A 17,166-nucleotide genomic window follows, 5' to 3' on the forward strand; every position below is an offset into this window, starting at 1 on the left:
CCTCATGGTGTGGAGGACATAAACAGCTTTGCCACATGGTGATAGCAAAGGTGTGGTGCCAAGGGTTTGAGAACACCAGAGGATTCCACACAGAAGTGAAGGAAGCATGGAGCTGAGGAATGTGAGAAGACCATTGAATGCCACATATAGGCATCTGGACCGATGACATGAGTGCCTCATGGCCACTAAGTATATAACTGTCAGTGCATGGGTCAAACCTTTGCATTGACTTGATTCTTTCCCCCTCATCATCAATCCCCTCTAATGCTCTAATCATGTCTGCTAACCATGCCCCCTGGCTTTCCCAACTCATTCATGCATCTACCCCAGATCCTGTGGAAGCTGAAATGGCTTCCTTAAGAGAGCAGCTGATGCTCCTGTGCTGGCAGAGCCCAATGATCTGTACAAGTGATGGACTGCAGAGGAAGTGGAAGCACATGCAAAGGTGGAGCAAGATGTTCAGATGGGAGAGGAGGACCATGGTGGAGCTTGGCAATGATGGTGCAGTGAAGATGTCACACATGGAAGTTCCGCAGCCAGCTCACAAGGTAAGTCAATGTGGGCACATCTTCCAGTCTCACTGACACTGCCACCACACAGCACTCTTGGCAGACTGTTGCCAAGAGCGACAAAGAGCCTGCCTGGCCAAAGACCTGTATCCCAGCTGTGGGTATGATCACCCACAAGGAGCCATGCATGCAGTGCACTCTGAAGGGGGTTTCTTGTACTGGAATGTTGGGCAAGACCTGCGATGCCTGCATGAGGATCAAGCAGGGCTGTGAAAAGTTGAGCAAAGCAGCAGGCAAGAAGGCACAAGCAGGCACATCAGTTGGTAAGTAGCAGTTGTGTCTTGATGCATCTGAGGCTAATCTGCTACAGTGCAATCAATGAAGGCCCCTAAGGCCAGTCCATCAAAGTGGGGTCACAACAATGACAATGATGATGGCATTGTGGAGGTGGTCAAGAGCAGGGCCCATGGAAAAGGAAAGGCACTGGTGCATGGTGGACTGGATGACAAGACCACCACAGCTTTGTCTCAAGCACTGATGATGGTGAGGGCTGAGGCCATGGCTTCGCATGCAGCCACCATGCATTTGCAGGTCTGTGTAGACCAGCTCACAGAGGCCCTTGAAGACCTTGGCATAGAGTAGATGACCATGTAGTTTGTAGACACCCTTCTGCATCCTGTCCCATTTTTGCTGTGGCCCACATCTTATCCATGGGAATATACCAAGCCTTGTCTTGTCCCTGGTAGTTGTGATGTCAGGCATTGTGAAAGACCTCTGTCTGTGTGGCAAGGAACTGGCCCTACATTGACTGTGGTATCATGTTGTGCGTGGGGTACCACCTGACTTGTCTTCTTCATGCAACTTTTGAATTCTCTCAGTGGTGAGTCCTTGTAGAATGGTCTTGATGGTAGGATGTGATGGATTCTTGAAGAGAGAATGAAGGGACTGTTTATTGGGTAACTGGGACAGTCTTTGGGTATCAATTGCAAGGAGACAGAAGAAGAACTGAAAGGAAAACAGATCAAGGTGCACACACTGACTGTGCATTCAAAGAAGAAATGCACAGGGTAGTTGCAAGTATCCATGGTTTATAGTGGCCAAGGATGGCATTAGCAAGACTAGTAAGAGAGATAGGAGAAATGTTGTTTTAGCTATATACTTATTTTTGTTATGTTTCTGGATGGTTTTTGACTTTTTGTTAGTGGTTTTTATGTTTCTTGTGTGAGGACTAGCTATCAGTAGAATCACTGGATGCAACCCAAGGTGGAACAGATGTCTCTGGGTGGAGTTTCTTAGGGTCAGAGCCATCAAAGGTGTCAGGCTTGTGGACTTTGGTTTTCGGAGCAGAGTCTCCAGTGTGTGAACTAGACTGCACAAGTGCATGGACAGCTCTAGCAAGAGCTACAAGGGGATCCTCTGGCAGCTCACCTGGGTCTTCAGGGATATCCCCATCACCACTGCCCCCACCATTGGGATCACCATCAGGGTCATCAGGGTCAGGGTTGGGTCCATCATCTTGGTTATGAGGAGGTGGAGTATGGAAGGTTGTTGGGTGGAGGTTGGAGTGACCAGCTTGCAAAGCACTTTTGCCTTCAGCATGAGAGTGGCATTGAGCAGAGAAGGATTGGAACTGTTTGATGACAGAAGGGAGTTGATGTGGATTAGCTAGCACTGCAGCAAGGTTCTCAGCAACCTCTCTCTGGGATTGAGCTTGAGTTCTCATAACAGCATAAGTTTTTTGGGAGACAGAAAGTGAGATCATACAAGTGTGAGTACAAATATACTGTCAAGTCTGGGCCTACTCCGACCAACTCTGATGCTGGACAAGGTCTGGGGAGAGGTTTGGAAGCAAGTCTGACAGAAAGAACTGAACTCTGACTGGCAGAGTGTTGGCAGGAATGAAGTCTGCCAAGATAAAGGTGGAGCAGAGTGAGGGCATCAGATTTAGCTCTTGCACTACCCCCTTGCACAATCTCAGCCCTCATATTTCAGAGGGAGAGTACAGGCAGGCAGATGGAGGTAACTCCAACAGACAGAAGATGGAGACAGAGGGAGTAGGAACTAAGTTGATATTCATACTGAAGAACAGTGGAGTGTGGTACATGCTTCTATACTACTACAGAGGTACAGTAATCAGAATCAGCACTGAGATACAGAGACTCACAAAATTTCAAGTAAAATTTCCTAGATGACAAATGAAGGGTAGACAGAGGACATATGAATGAGTAACACAGAATATCCCAAAGAGGAAACAGTCCAGGCACTGGACCATGTGGTGCACACACTGTGGAGTCCCTGACCATGCACTGTCAGGGAGAAGTCTGAAGGGTAGTCACATGACTCCTCAGAGAACAGCCCATTGTAGGGAATGAGTTCGAGTTCCCTAGGAGAAGTTGTCCTGGTTGGAAGAAAATAGGGGTTGGGGGATTTGTGTTTTATTTCTTGCTTTTGTTTGTGTGTTTGTACCACTGGACTTGGTGGCAAGCAGCCATGTTGTTGATGAAGCATGTGTGCTGTGTTCATGCAAGTTCAGTTTACCAAAAAAAAACAAGTTCATGTCACAGGCCCTCAGTAGTAGGGTGATTCTGTCTCACATTTCAGCAAGTTTTTGAAGTTAGAATTATTACTCTGGGGAGTACCCAAAGGGCTAGGAGGACCAGCAAGAGGTATTAGACAGGCAGAGCTAAGTATTCATTTCAGTTCACATTTTTACATTTTTACAACACTTCTTTCTCCAGAGAGATCCTCCCTTTTGGGTCGAGCACTATACTCACTCATTTCCTGATAATTTCTATTTCTAGGTATCTTCTATTTACCTATTCCTACATCTGGAGCCCACTGCAAGGGGGGTTCTGTTCATTTGGAGAAAGAAGTCACCACCTTATCACCACAAGCACTTGGAACAACTAGCTAAGTCTTTCGGAATTTTTAGTTTCACTACAGTCTACACTCAGGAATTTAGGAAATTTTCAGAACTATTTTTTTGAGCAGCAAATGTTGAGCAAGCAACAAAGTCAAAGGTCCCTCAAGTCGAGAAAGAAGTCTGAAGGCAAATTAATAGTTGATTTTCTGCGAAGAAGCTGTGAGAATGCGCCAAGAGAGCTCGAGGGAATGCCACCAAGGCATTCGAGGGATGCACCATGGTTCTTGGGGTGCGCATCTGACCTTTTTAGGTATTTCAAAGAGGTTTGAAGTCTTTGCAAGTGTGAGAATTGCTTCAATGGCAAAGAATGGGCAAAATGGGCTTGCTGGTATGCAGGTGGCGAAACCTCCAACTCATGGTTTGAGTTCATTGAAGATCAGTTGAATTGGCCTGAATTTGTGGTGGCCATTGCACATTTGTATCCTGGGTCCTGGAAATTGGGTCGACAGTATTCGAAGAGGGACCTTTACAACCTTGCTGACAGTCAAGCAAGCAGAAAGATTCATACAGAGGAAGAACTGACAAACTTCAGACTTTATTTTCTAGATTTAGCAACATATCTATGGGTTTCAAGGCAACTCAAGGCTGACAAAGTTGAAGATCTCTATTTACACAGCTTTGACAAGGAATTCTAACACAAAATCATTCAGAAAATGTGATGTGACAATCGACAGCAACATTCTGATGACCCATGGCCCATAGGCCAAGTAACAGTTGTGGCTATGAAATTGCTACAGAAAGGATTTCACTCAGAGCAACCTCAGACAAGCACAGAATGTTATGTTCAACCACAAAACAACCCAGAATTGAGTTCAGATGAGCAGTGACTACCTACAAAGTGTGTTCCAACTATGCCTACACATGACTCACTGACAACCAGTGTGCAGGGATCTACAGATTTATCAGGATACATAGAATGTGAGAAAGTCCCAAAAGTAGCTTTGACAATGCATGCAGCCACACAGCCCATCTGAGAAGGCAAATAATGAACACCAAAGTCCTGGCAGGCTCATCAAAGCAGCAGCAACAGCAGCCTGTTTCGAGATGAAAGAGTGTTCTTTGAGTACAAGTGAACTACTGACTACCAAGTTACAGGAAGCACCAAAGCTCAAGCAGGTTGAACCAGTGCTAGTGGAAGAACTGCTTGTAACAAAGGTCCCAGTTGAATTTGAGGCAGATGACAACACTCAAAGGGGTTCTTTATTTTGTTCACATTGAGTTTCTCTGATGGCTACTGGTGTGTTGCTACAGGAGTCCTGTCTAAGAGGTCAAGGCAACAAAAGAAGCAACCTCAGAGTTCCAGCAGTCAGTGAAGATACACATCAGTTAACTGATGACCTATTTGTATCAAAGATTCCACTCTAATTCGAAACAGAAAGGCTCAAAGAACAGCCAAAGCCCACAAGAGTCAAAGTCGAAGAGCTCGAAATGCTTGCAGGCAGCCCAGAAGCGAAAAGGTTGGCAGACAAAGAGGTTGTAGGCTCACACAGGATGCCACAGCACATGAATTGTGCCGAGTCGAGGGTTATTGCAAGAAGAAGCAGGATCGAGAAGCCATCAAGGCTTGTAATATGAAGGAAGCCACCAGAAGAAGTTTTGTGAGTTGAAATGTTGAAGCATGCAGCAAGGGTGGACAACCTTGCACCTGAAATATTCCACAACTGTGCAGCACCAACAATAGATATTTTATTCGAGAATCCATTGAGAGTATCAACACACACACTCAGTATTAGGACTTGTGCAGAAAGTCCTGCGATGTTGACTAAGCGGAGTCACGTGACCACTCTGCACATCATGGCTGCACACACTCAAGTACTACATACTGATGCATCTAGTATTACAGGCCAACTACACAAGATTGCAGTGATTGAAGGATATGAAGAATGGGGCAAATGACATACCATGTGCAGGATACCACAGTTGTGAGCGATGGCAACAATGACAAGGACATGAGTGATAATGGCAGCAACTTGAGTGACAGCAATGATGATGATGACCTTACCTACTGCAGATAAACAGCCATACAAGATAGGAAGTGCCATGCTGTGGAAACAGAGCATGACAAGCATGGATACTGAGCCTGCATCAGTAAACCACTTTGTGAGCTGGTAGTCCTAGGGAAAATGACTATATACATTGAAGAGTGACCAGCATCCAGGCGATCATGCTACAGGAACAGTGATGATGGTAAGGCTTGATGTGGATCAGTGGCCATGCAAGGCTAGAACAGCCATTTGATGGAGATGAGGTGCAAAGAGTGCAGATAATGAGCCCAATGGCTCAAAGGTTTGTTTTGAATTTGGAACATTTTACTTACATCTATTCTATGCTAGGGAGAACTGGGTTATGCTGCAAAGAGTGGGTGACATACAGACAAGCATGATACAAGAGATGACAATGACAACACTTGACATGGAGTGATGGCCATGTGTCACTAGAATTGCTGTTCGATGGAAACAGAGCATGACAAGCACAGATTTTGAGCATTATGGCTTAAGGCTTTGTTTCAATTTCATAGCAGTCTACTTACAGCCATCCTACTCTAGGAAAAATGGATGTACACAATGAAGAGCATGAGTGATATTGACAATGGCACTTGATGCTGATCAATGGCCACACAAGGCAAGACTTGCTGTTTGGTAGAGATGAGGCATGATGAGCATGGGTACTGGGCTCAACAGCCCAAGGTTTCATTTTGAATTCATAGCATTTTACTTACAACTATCCTACTCTAGGAAGAGCAAGAGATACCTATGACTCAGCATGATCACAGTGCATGGACCTACAAAGGACTATGAATGTAAGGCACTCAGACATACCATGAAACAAGTGTGATGACTATGGTTCAATCTACAACAACGACTGTCAAGGATGCAAGAGCAAGTGCGACACAAGGGAGACATCAGGATCATGCAGAATGAGCTCAATGGCTCAACTTTTCATTTTTACTTTGGGACATTGTACTCACACCAGCTTCATTCTAGGGAAGGTAGCTATTTACAATGAACAGCAATCACAATACAAGAGACAATGACAATGGCACTCAATGTGGATTGACAGCCATGTGAGGCATGATTTGCCATTCAACAAGAACAAGGCACAAGGAGCACAGACACCAAGCCCAACAGCTTGAAGGTTCAGTTTGAATTCGAAACATTTTACTTACATCTGCACTATCCTAGGGAAAGTAAGAGTGTGCAGCAAAGTATGACCGATGCACTGGCAACTGCGATTCAAGAATCTACAGCTAACTATGAATGAAGTATGACAAGACAAGAGCAAAGACTACGACTTGAACTACCATGGCAATCGTTGAGGATATGACATCTGACAAGCATGGATATGAAGCCTGATGGCTCAGGTTTTTACTTTTGTTTTGCAGCTTTTTACTTACAAGTACATTATTCTAGGGTGGACAATGACACTGAAGAAGGAACGTGTTGATACATGACAGGACAACCACAACAACTATGAGATTCCCGACAAGAAGCATTCAAGGGAACCTTACAGGCTCACTTGCAAGAGCTGCTACAAGTAGCAGCACAATACCAAAGTTCAGAATCATGACAAGATGGATGTTCAGTGAGGAGCATCGAAGCCATGCCAAGTGGGCTGGAAGGCCCAAAGTTCAGCTTTTTCTTCAAAGTGCTTTACTTATGACTTCATTGTTTTAGAGAACACAATTTTTTACAGAGTATCAATGAATCTTTGAGCATTGACACACCTACAATATGAAGATCTGGATCAAGACAATCTACAACTGAGTCCCTACAACTAGCAAGGGGAGACACCTTCCCCATGTTGGATGTCATACAGAGGTACCAGGATGTTTTGCTCTGTGTTGGAGATGTTGTGGACAAGCAGAGACAATCGAGCTTAGAAGCACAAAGTACATACAAACCACTACAGGAGATGACAGGAGCATGAACATCAGCACCATGGTCTGCCATGGAACAATGGTTGTTTGAAGCAACAGCAGATGTTCAACAGAGGAGATCCATAGGAGATTCATGCACTGAGCTCAACAGCTCATTCTTTCTCTTTTGTTTTGTGTTGTTTCACTTACAGCTATGTTACTATAGGGAAATCTGGTATCTATGACAGACCGAAGAATCAAAGCAACACAACATGATCTGACAGTTTTATTACAAGTGGGGCAAAGGTTCAAAGGTGGTGTCATTCACTTCACTCAGAATGGAAGCTATGCCTGAGGTGAACATGTGCAGGCTGGGAACGGTGAGTGACAGATATGACGAAGCAATGCGAAACTACATGAGACAAAGTCGATCGCATTTGCAACTACCACAACAGACTTTGATGATATGAGAGGACATGCAGCATGCAAAGGACTTAGGAGATGTGCTGACCAGGCTTGATGGCCTGGGGTTTCATTTTTGTTTCAAGTTTCGAAGTTTGCTGAAGGCGAAGACCACCAGATGGAGCTGTAGCAGGAGCCAGGAAGAACAAACCAAAGAGACTCATGCATGGAGTCTCTCTCACAAAGACCAGATTGCTGGGTATGCTACACTGGTTAGGGAATGCGAGGGGCAGGTGACAAAGGATGACAGTAAGATTTTCAAGGTCAAGAAGAAGCACAACTGCAAAAGCATCTCGAGGTTGGTATTGAACAAAGCAGTGGCTGGTTTGCATAGAGTAGAATCCCTCGAAGAAGAAACTGGGGGTCTCGCATGGCATAAAAGGTTGCTACAGGAGCAATGTGCAAAGCTGGAACGAGCATGACAAGATGTGGACCCAAGGGTAGCTGCACTGGAAGAGAAGCTTAGCAAGGAAGCCCATGGATTCAAGGTGATAGGTTCTATTTTGCTCCGTATGTATGCTACTCTGAGGTACAGTGTCCCTAGTGTGAAAGACAAGGAAATTGATGAGGACAGATGGCTCGAGGCCATTCATCGACACTTAGCACCAAGGCTCCATCCAACTGACTTAGAGGTAGAAGGCTGACAGCTCAGTTCAAGCGATGTTAGCATTAACACCCATTGGTGTCGAAGACTGGTCTATCAGAGAGACACAAGAATCTACAGATCCAAGGTGACACATTTTACTTTGTTTCGAACATATGCTACACTGAGACACTGTGTTTCTAGGACTGAGAAAGTAATGAACCAAGATGGGTGACTTGAGGTCACTCAGCAATACTTAGTGCAAGGGCTTCGGCCCACAGACGAAGTGCCAGACAAAGTACAAGGAATTGAGTGCATGCATGCACAGAGGGCTGAGGCTGTGAAAATGAGAATGAAGAGGACAGTATAGCAAAAGTCCCAGTGAGCATGTTGATATATAGTTTTCTTTAATACAAATTTTACCTTGTGCAACTTTGTTCAACCTAGTTGCACTAGTCTTTGGGTGATTCTACTCACCCTGACATCTAGTTTCAATTTTCTTTCACTTTTCTTATGTGCTAGATTGTCTTAAGGACAACAGGAGTCAAGAGCACATATGCATATAAGGATGGTAAATACATGACTGAGCAGGAGTTTTTTTTAGGTACATATATGTCTTCAAGCTGCCTTGTAAAGGCCAACCTCTGCTGTACCAGCTGCAGCACTGCATTACACCGCATTACTGTTTTGTGCAAAGACTGTGCCTCAAAGAGCAGACTTTGACTCGCTCTGCACTCAATTTATTACTCACTTGCTCACATGCTCAGAGTTACCTCTGTGGTCATTCAGTTCAAGGAACTTGGGGGCTGTGGAGTAATTGAGGGTCGAATGGGTCATCTGCAAGGAGGGTGAGGGATTCAAGAAGCAGGGTGCATGTTCAAGAGGCCAGGTGGTGGTTCTGGGTGGAAGGAGCTGTGTTTGGAGGTGCAAGGTTTGAGAAGTTAGAGGTTGAGGAGCCATATCCAAGGGAAGCAGATGCAAGGGTGAGGATGTCTGTGTGAGGAGAAGAGCAACCAAGGACAGTCAAATTCTAAACCACCCCTCAGATGTAGGGAACAAGTTTGAGTTCCCTAGGAGAAGTCATCCTGGTTGGAAGAAAATAGGGGTTGGGGGATTTGTGTTTTATTTCTTGCTTTTGTTTTTGTGTTTGTACCACTGGACTTGGTGGTGAGCAGCCACATTGATGACTAAGCACATGTGCTGTGTTTGCACCAGTTCAGTTTACCAAAAAAAAACAAGTTCATGTCACAGGCCCTCAGTAGTAGGGTGATTTTGTCTTGCATTTCAGCAAGTTTTTGAAGTTAGAATTATTACTTTGGGGAGTACCCAAAGGGCCAGGAGGACTGGCAAGAGGTATTAGACAGGCAGAGCTAAGTATTCATTTCAGTTCACATTTTTACATTTTTACTACACTTCTTTCACCAGAGAGAACCTCCCTTGTGGGTTGAGCACTATACTTGCCCATTTACTGATAATTTCTATTTCTAGGTATCTTCTATTTGCCTATTCCCACACCATGCAGTCTGGTAGGAGAGCAGTACAAGTCTGACAGCAGTCAGAGCAGAGATGACCTGTAAACATCAGAGGGTGGGTGGAGTTGGTGCAGAGTGAGCGAATGACCAGTGGAAAGGGGTACAGAGTGAGTGAGGACTTAGGATGAATGCATGGTCATGACACCACACCTGTATGCTTCTGCATTGCCATTTATTCCTTCCAATGCATTGCTATCAATGATGCTCTTGCCAAAATTCTCAAGGCTGGCTAGAGTTGCTATAGGGGGTTTGAAAGGGTGGCCAGTTGAACAGCAGCTACTGCAAGGCCATGCATCTGAAGTTATCTCAGTTGCATTCTCCCCTGATGGGAAGAGGATTGGCTCAGGCTCAGAGGACAAGACTGTGAGGGTCTGGGATGTTGAGGGAGGTGTGCAGATTGGCAGCCCACTTGAGGGCCATACTTCTTGGGTCAATTCAGTTGCACTCTCCCCTGATGGGAAAAGGATTGTCTCAGGCTCAAGGGACAAGACTGTGAGGGTGTGGGATGTTGAGGGAGGTGTGCAGATTGGCAGCCCTCTCAAAGGCCATACTTCAGAAGTCAATTCAGTTGCATTTTCACCTGATGGGAGGAGGATTGTCTCAGGCTCAACAGACAAGACTGTGAGGCTCTAGGATGTTGAGGGAGGTGTGCAGATTGGCAGCCCTCTTCAGGGCCATACTTCTTATGTCACTTTGGTTGCATTCTCCCCTGATGGGAAGAGGATTGTCTCAGGCTCAACAGATGAGACTGTGAGGGTCTGGGATGTTGATGGAGGTGAGCAGATTGTCAGCCCTCTTGAAGGCCACACTTCTGGAGTCAATTCAGTTGCATTCTTCCTTGATGGGAAGAGGATTGTCTCAGGCTCAGTGGACAACACTGTGAGGGTGTGGGATGTTGAGGGAGGTGTGCAGATTGGCAGCCCTCTTGAGGGCCATACAGATGTAGTCAGATCAGTTGCATTCTCCCCTGATGAGAAGAGAATTGCCTCAGGCTCAGGGGACAATACTGTGAGGGTCTGGGAGAATGCAATGTTCACAATAGTTGCATCCCACCCCTCCAGCATACTTTATCCATTCCCTCCTGCAGATGGTATGTACCTCCACCTTCTATTTGTTCTTATTTCATTTAACAAGAAGTGCAGGTGTCATGGGATATCCCATTTGCTTTTCATTTGACCCTTCACATGCTCTGCTTAATAGTAATCTACTTGTTGATGGGTTCATGCAACAGAATGCTGTGCTGGGTGCATCAGTCAAGCTGCATGATGATGGCTGGATCAAAGGCCCAAAGGGACAACTACTACTTCGGATCCCCCCAACACTTAGGAGACCATTTTAATCAATGGGGACCAAAGTAGTCATTCCCAGAGGCTGTTCCATAGAGTTGGATTTAAGTCAGATGGTTCATGGCAAAGAATGGTGCAAATGTTTCCATTCCACCCAGTGAATGATGGTTCAAAATGTATTTAGATGTTGGGTATATCTGCTGTCATACTGTCATAAATTAGTTCATACCCATATTTTTGTCCAATGATCATTTTACCCCGCTAATTGCACACATGTCCTCTGATGTCATAGATGCAGTAGCGGCTCTACATCACTCACCGTCTTCTTCCCTATTCCCCTCGCCTGTGGCCTCCTGATTCCCATCAATATTCCGCTTCGTGCTACGCCGCATAGGTGAGCATACGGTTTTCACGTGCTCTCGTTCGAGGTGCCGCGTTGGTATTGAGTTCGAGTTCACATTTGTGCTATTACGCGACTTAGAAGTGCTTCATTCCAAGTCTGAGTCTGCAATGGAGATCATGATGTCAGCCATTTCAAGTTCCTCCTGTTCGTCATCCTCGATGTCGTCGGACGAGACCTGGGGAAGCTGTTGCGGTGGGAAAGACGACGAAGGCGTACCGGGATGGGGTTGAGTGGGTATATGCGTAGGTGCCGGTATGGGAGGGATATCTGTCTCGTGTAGTGCTGTCATGGCTAGGTTGGTAGCTTCTGGAGTTAGAGCATTGATTCTATGTACGGGCAGGATCTCATCGACAGGTCTCGCAGTAGGAAGGCCGGTAACTTCGGGAGTTAGGGAGTTCTTTCTGGGTGTCGACGGGGGTTTGTTGGAAGTGACGGGAAAGGTAGCTTTAGGGAAGCTCTAGGCGAAAAAGGGAACGGCACAGTGTGAAAAATGGGGCATGAATAAAATGTGGCCCACCTGGGGAGTCGCGCAATACTTCCATCACCACTGCTAAGCACATCCTGGATCTCATAATCCTTGGTATGGTGTCTGCACTGTCGCACATGCGTGCAATCGTGGTTTGGTTGACTGAATTCGGGTATCGAGGTCTAATTTCTTGTGGACTCTGTTAGTATATGTGTAGGGCACGTCGACGGCCGCAATGGCGGACCGCCTGCTCTTAGTAGCACTCACAGGTCGTAGTTCTTCTGCAAAAGCATTTTCTCTGCGTTGCGGTCAGGTTCAGGTCCTGCAGATTGGCGCGTCGTCTTACGAACAGCCCATGCGTTGCTTCTAGTGTGGAGGCTTTCGCTTTGAATGGGGGTCGTAGGAGGGACGACAGGTTGTTGGTAATAGCCTCGAAAGTTGCTACGGGTGCTGGACTAGTGTAGGACATTGAAAGCTCTTCTACTCGAGTCTGATGGATATGCTTGGCGAAGATTCGACTTCGGTCATATTTCCCAATATCGAAGATATCCTTCTTACGAACACGGCGCGTTCTTTTAAATATGACCGGCTCCCAGCTCACCCCACTTCTTCCAGGCATTTCTTTCTACCTCCGGAGGAACGACAGCGTGAATTCAGACTCTGCGTAGACCACGGAAGAAACCTGTTAGAAACACGCACGCCTCAATGCGAGTGTATCTGGTTCGTGGTGCTGCAGGATAACAGGGCGAACGCGTTGACTAACTGATCACAAGAAGCTACTGCATCAATCCAGCCAATGTGGGAAAGTGTTGCAATCGGTCAGGGATACCAACCAAGAGTTGTCCGCTCAACTACAGGTACGGTCATTTGTTTCTTGCTAGTCTACCTGTCCCTAACCGCTAGTCATTCCTAGTGCCTCTGGGAGGACCCCTCAGACAGGAATCTCGACATATCTAGTTACCTTCTGGCACCAAGTACATCCATTTACCTTCCAGAGGACAAACACTGATTCGTAGTTCAGTGTCTAACTCGGTATCATCTGCTCATCCGACAAGTTCTGCAGTTTTCCGACCCACTCGCACTAACTTTCGGCCTATTTTCTGCACTGCGACTGGCGTTGTCTCTTCCCACAGAGCATGCGGGTTAGGAGTCAATAGGGCATGCGCTGGCGTATGCGGAGCAAATATTGGAAGGGGGGAATGAGATGCTACGAGATCGGGAGAGCCAGGCGAGGTTTGGTGAGGTGAGAAACGAGCTAAGGATAGGCAAGGAGTGAGTATCGTGTTTTCTCGTTCCTTTTACTTCCATCACAGACGACATGAGATATCTCCTGACATCTCCCCTGTATTTCCCCTGTTCAGTCGTCTTGAGCTTCCGCTTCCGATTCACCATCTTGCTCCCAGAAAACTCCTCGAAGAAGGCGCACCGACGACAGCAAAGTGAGAACGTGTGCTACGGGTACTATGGAGCAATATTCTCCTACTTCTCAACGAGAGCGGCGGTGGAGGGTTATACAGCGTGGCAAGTCCACCATTTCATAACCATCCCGTTCCGTATTGGCCTGACATGGCCCCTAGCCTCTCCCCGTTCACGAACTCAAAATCCATCCGTCACGCAACCACACGCTCTAACACTGCTCACATCCACGTTCGCCGTGCCTATCCACGGTGCATGGATATCCTCGTACTACGTGCTTCGAACGTCAGCGAAGCACGTGTGTGGACAGAAGCAGTCGCACAGTCAGTTGCGAAGGCAAGGGAGGGTATCGTGGTGGTTGTCAGTGATTCGAGGTGGGTTCGGACCTGCCATTGTTGGTGTGGGGGATGGGACACATTCCAGGTGCGTGGACACGTCGAGCGCGTGCGGATGTTAGCAATGGGAGCATCAGGCTGACCGCTGGTAGTTGGTCTGCTCAGACTGGATAATATTGGGGTTTTAGGGGACATACGGACTTGCCATGGATCAGACTATTATCTCACGTCGGTGCTTTTTGGACAGACTTGTCTCCGTATTTGTTTTTTTGTTCCACTTACTAGCTCATAATAGGCTAGACGATCGTGCCAGGACTGGCCACTAAGGACAGTTCCATACTGACTTGTTGTATATTTCGAGCTTCTGGCGATTCGGTGTAATAGTCTGAGTAGGTACAACCATCTCCATACGATGGCTAAGACTCTTTAGAAAGTATCCTTCCACGAGGTATAAGGTACGGCTCAACGCCGCATCCACTGGATGCAGTTATACCATGGCAACGGCGTTTTGCACTTATGCGTGACAGTAAGCTTTCTTTACATATACACTTCACCATCCAATGCCTGAACAGCACCCTGCCGCTCGCAAATGAGTTGGATGAGCGTGGCCATACCAAGCAGAATGCCCGAGTCAGGTCCCTATCCAGGCGCGAGTCGTGTATGTGCAAAGTCTATCAAGGAGAGTGCGAACAGGGGAGAGTCATCCTCCTCAGCCTCGTCTTCGTCATCGTTGTCTTCAAAGCACTCGACGACAGGACTCGTTGCGACAACGCCGTCCAGAGGTCCATGTTCGTCTAGTTCGACAGTGATCTTATCCTCATCTTCATCTTCTTCGTACAAGGCCACGGCTTCCTTCCGACCCAAGCCAAATTCGTCAGAAGCGGTAGGCTTGTCGTTCAATACAGAGATGCCTTCTGGTCTCCACACAGCCGTTTCTGCACGTACCCAGTTACCTTCATGTATGATAAGGACGCTCCCGCCTATGATGCGTGCTTCTGCATTGACAAGTGCCACCCGGAGATGGTCGAATGCCTCGAGCAGACGCATGAGCAGAACAAACAGGGAATGTGGAGGTAGGCTTCATTGGATGATATCGGGCGTGGTCATGACATCGCATGGAAACCATATGCGAGATTGTCGAGGACGATCGTGATCGTTGTTCCGTTGGCTGGTGCCGGCATCAGTTCCGGTAAGTAGTGTACGAGGTGGTTTCCAGGCGACGGCACCCCTAGGAATTTCAGGATCCAAGGCAGTAAACATTTCAATCATGACGCAGCCATGGTTGCGACGTCAATGTCTGGCAATACGCCGTCACGAATGCGCTAATAAAATGTCCAGTTCTCTAGGGAGGGCTGGTTTGAGAAGCAACCAGCCGTCCTCGGCTGACTGTACGCCTGTCTGTCCACCGACCCGTGAGGAGAGGAGCGCTGGGGGTAGAAGGGTATGGATTCAATAGGAAGTGATACATGGCGAGAATGATCTTGTCGCCGATCGTACCGTGTCTGCTGACATCGTCAGTGGAAGAGAACGCAATCAGTCAGATAGCAAGGCACCCCAAGAAGGCCAAATGACACTCCCTACCAAAATCGTAGAACAACTGCATTTGAGTTGCGGTCTGAGATTTTACAGCAGCAAACCCTGTTCATACCCAACAACAGTACTGCTATCCTTAGTTGGGTTTATTCATTGCGGCGTAGCATAGACTGTGTGGATGCCGAGCACAGATGTGGTGAATGCCCGTCGCATGGACGGTTCAAGTGACTGTTAAAAATCGCATTTCTTGTTAAGCCGAGGTTGATACAAAGGAGCAGAAGGTACCTCGGCTAAGCTCAGAGGATGATTGAGATGGTTTCACAATGCGTGAAGATGAGGAACTGGGGAGCGAGCAGCACTGGCGACCGAAGAAAACGAATTAAAGAATTGGAGCTGTGGAGACATCGCGGGTGAGCACGACAGATAACTCGCGGGTGATGCATTAGGGGGCTCCCGAAGGTTTCTGCAAGCCGGGGTTGTGAGTTGGCAGAGCAATAGTGTTCCGATCACCAGCCGTGGAACGCAGAGGCAGTAGGCGGAGGCTGTGAGTATTCGGACGTAGGAAGATGGCTGCTCCGTTGGGAATGGTGATGTCTTCAGGCTCACTCGCGTAGCGCAACAAGGTCGTGATCCCGCACACCACCCACTATGTGATGCTTCTCAGCAAGCAGGCACGAAGTAGCGATGCTGACCGCACAAATTCGGTGCTGCATCGTCAGGTCAGTTCCTGTTCTACGATTGAAGTCTGCATGATACTCACGGCACACCCATCAAGTGGTGGGCGCTGCCACGTGTCTGCTGTGCCGGTTGGCGCTCACGAGCGTGCCCACAGCATTCCCTCAGCTTCGTCTTTCCCTCACTCGCAACATCAATTCAAACGCACAAACCTTACACGGAATATACACCCAATTGTTACATCAATGGACAGCGATCAGTTGAAGAGACATCGCTCCAGTTCTGCCAACCCATCCAGCTCTTTTCCTCCTTCGGTATGTCGTCTGATTTTTCCTAGCGATGGTATGTGTCAAAATACTCATTTCTTCGTAATGACCGGCAAGCAGTCAAAGAAACCTCGCACCAGCCTTGTAAATCCATCCGACCTCGATGCTTCTTCGGTATGCAGATCACTCCTTTCTGGCGATGGTGTATGTCAATCGGCCAAAAATCAATCGCAGGGATCTTCTCAGGCTACTGCTCATTTATCCTCTGATATTCAAGCGTTGGGCAGTGCCTCTCAGGGGCCAATGTGGGTTTTTTGCTCATCCATCAGAGCCAAGTTCCCCAAGTCCCATCACGGGAGGGAGCACTGACATCCATGTTGATCGGGCGATTTACGAACACAGCGGACAATTTAAGGTCGCTCCGAACTACAAAGTATGTAATCTATGCTGTTTCAGTCTTTCGACAACTCTAAGGAAGCTCGCTGGACAGACTCAGAGGTCGGCCGGTCAACCAACTTTCGGCAATATGGATTCCATGTCGCCGACATTCCTCGGTAGGGGTCCCGTGAGGGATGTGGGCGTAGGGGGTGTCGACCCTGCGACTAGTGCGAATACCGCAGTCGCCGAGACCCAAAGCTTCCCCAATACGTATCTAAAACCGTTCAAAGATTTCAATCAAGCCGTCACTACCCTTACTAAGGTAGGCAATTATTGTTCTGCATCCATCTGATGACCCCATGCCTGTGCCAGATTCATCCATACGCCCGTATAGCGCTGGGAATGTTAGTAGCCATTTCTCAGGTATGTACTCACTCTTGTATGCATTCCGCATCTTACGTAATCGTACATAGATGTTTGTGGTTCAACAGACCCGAGATGAGCGGGTCTCCAGCCTCCTGTATACAGTCAGAAAGGTGTACG

The 17,166-nt window shown here is 47.2% G+C and overlaps 4 protein-coding genes across 4 annotated transcripts; 2 read left to right on the forward strand and 2 right to left on the reverse strand.

The window, feature by feature from the left end:
- Positions 1-275: 275 nt before the first annotated feature.
- Positions 276-1,151, forward strand: F5J12DRAFT_782139 (uncharacterized protein; the record flags this gene model as incomplete). The annotated part of the gene is made up of 3 exons (XM_051742679.1): positions 276-548; positions 601-832; positions 880-1,151. 3 exons carry the CDS (start codon positions 276-278, stop codon positions 1,149-1,151), a joined length of 777 nt encoding a protein of 258 aa, XP_051601240.1.
- A 10,488-nt stretch (positions 1,152-11,639) lies between these two features.
- On the reverse strand, positions 11,640-12,489 carry F5J12DRAFT_891776 (uncharacterized protein; the record flags this gene model as incomplete). The annotated part of the gene is made up of 3 exons (XM_051747523.1): positions 11,640-12,011; positions 12,288-12,318; positions 12,371-12,489. 3 exons carry the CDS (start codon positions 12,487-12,489, stop codon positions 11,640-11,642), a joined length of 522 nt encoding a protein of 173 aa, XP_051601241.1.
- A 93-nt stretch (positions 12,490-12,582) lies between these two features.
- On the forward strand, positions 12,583-13,281 carry F5J12DRAFT_45553 (uncharacterized protein). The gene is made up of 5 exons (XM_051739520.1): positions 12,583-12,585; positions 12,636-12,740; positions 12,797-12,877; positions 12,934-12,994; positions 13,037-13,281. Exons 2-5 carry the CDS (start codon positions 12,726-12,728, stop codon positions 13,165-13,167), a joined length of 288 nt encoding a protein of 95 aa, XP_051601242.1. The 5' UTR covers positions 12,583-12,585; positions 12,636-12,725; the 3' UTR covers positions 13,168-13,281.
- Positions 13,282-14,410: 1,129 nt separating this feature from the next.
- Positions 14,411-15,534, reverse strand: F5J12DRAFT_935082 (uncharacterized protein; the record flags this gene model as incomplete). Its single annotated transcript, XM_051749604.1, has 3 exons — positions 15,182-15,534; positions 14,882-14,999; positions 14,411-14,849 (listed from the first exon to the last, which is right to left on the reverse strand). Exons 1-3 carry the CDS (start codon positions 15,237-15,239, stop codon positions 14,411-14,413), a joined length of 615 nt encoding a protein of 204 aa, XP_051601243.1. The 5' UTR covers positions 15,240-15,534.
- Between the last annotated feature and the right edge of the window lie 1,632 nt (positions 15,535-17,166).

This window comes from Pisolithus orientalis, assembly GCF_024613125.1.
Source record: "Pisolithus orientalis strain OTSU chromosome Unknown F5J12scaffold_10, whole genome shotgun sequence".
Taxonomy (NCBI): domain Eukaryota; kingdom Fungi; phylum Basidiomycota; class Agaricomycetes; order Boletales; family Pisolithaceae; genus Pisolithus; species Pisolithus orientalis.

Excerpts from the sequence above, each read along its gene's own strand:
- F5J12DRAFT_45553 (XM_051739520.1), top strand. Across the intron at positions 12,878-12,933 it reads AGTTGTCCGCTCAACTACAG|TGCCTCTGGGAGGACCCCTC; the intron begins GTACGGTCATTT and ends AGTCATTCCTAG. Across the intron at positions 12,995-13,036 it reads TAGTTACCTTCTGGCACCAA|TTCAGTGTCTAACTCGGTAT; the intron begins GTACATCCATTT and ends ACTGATTCGTAG.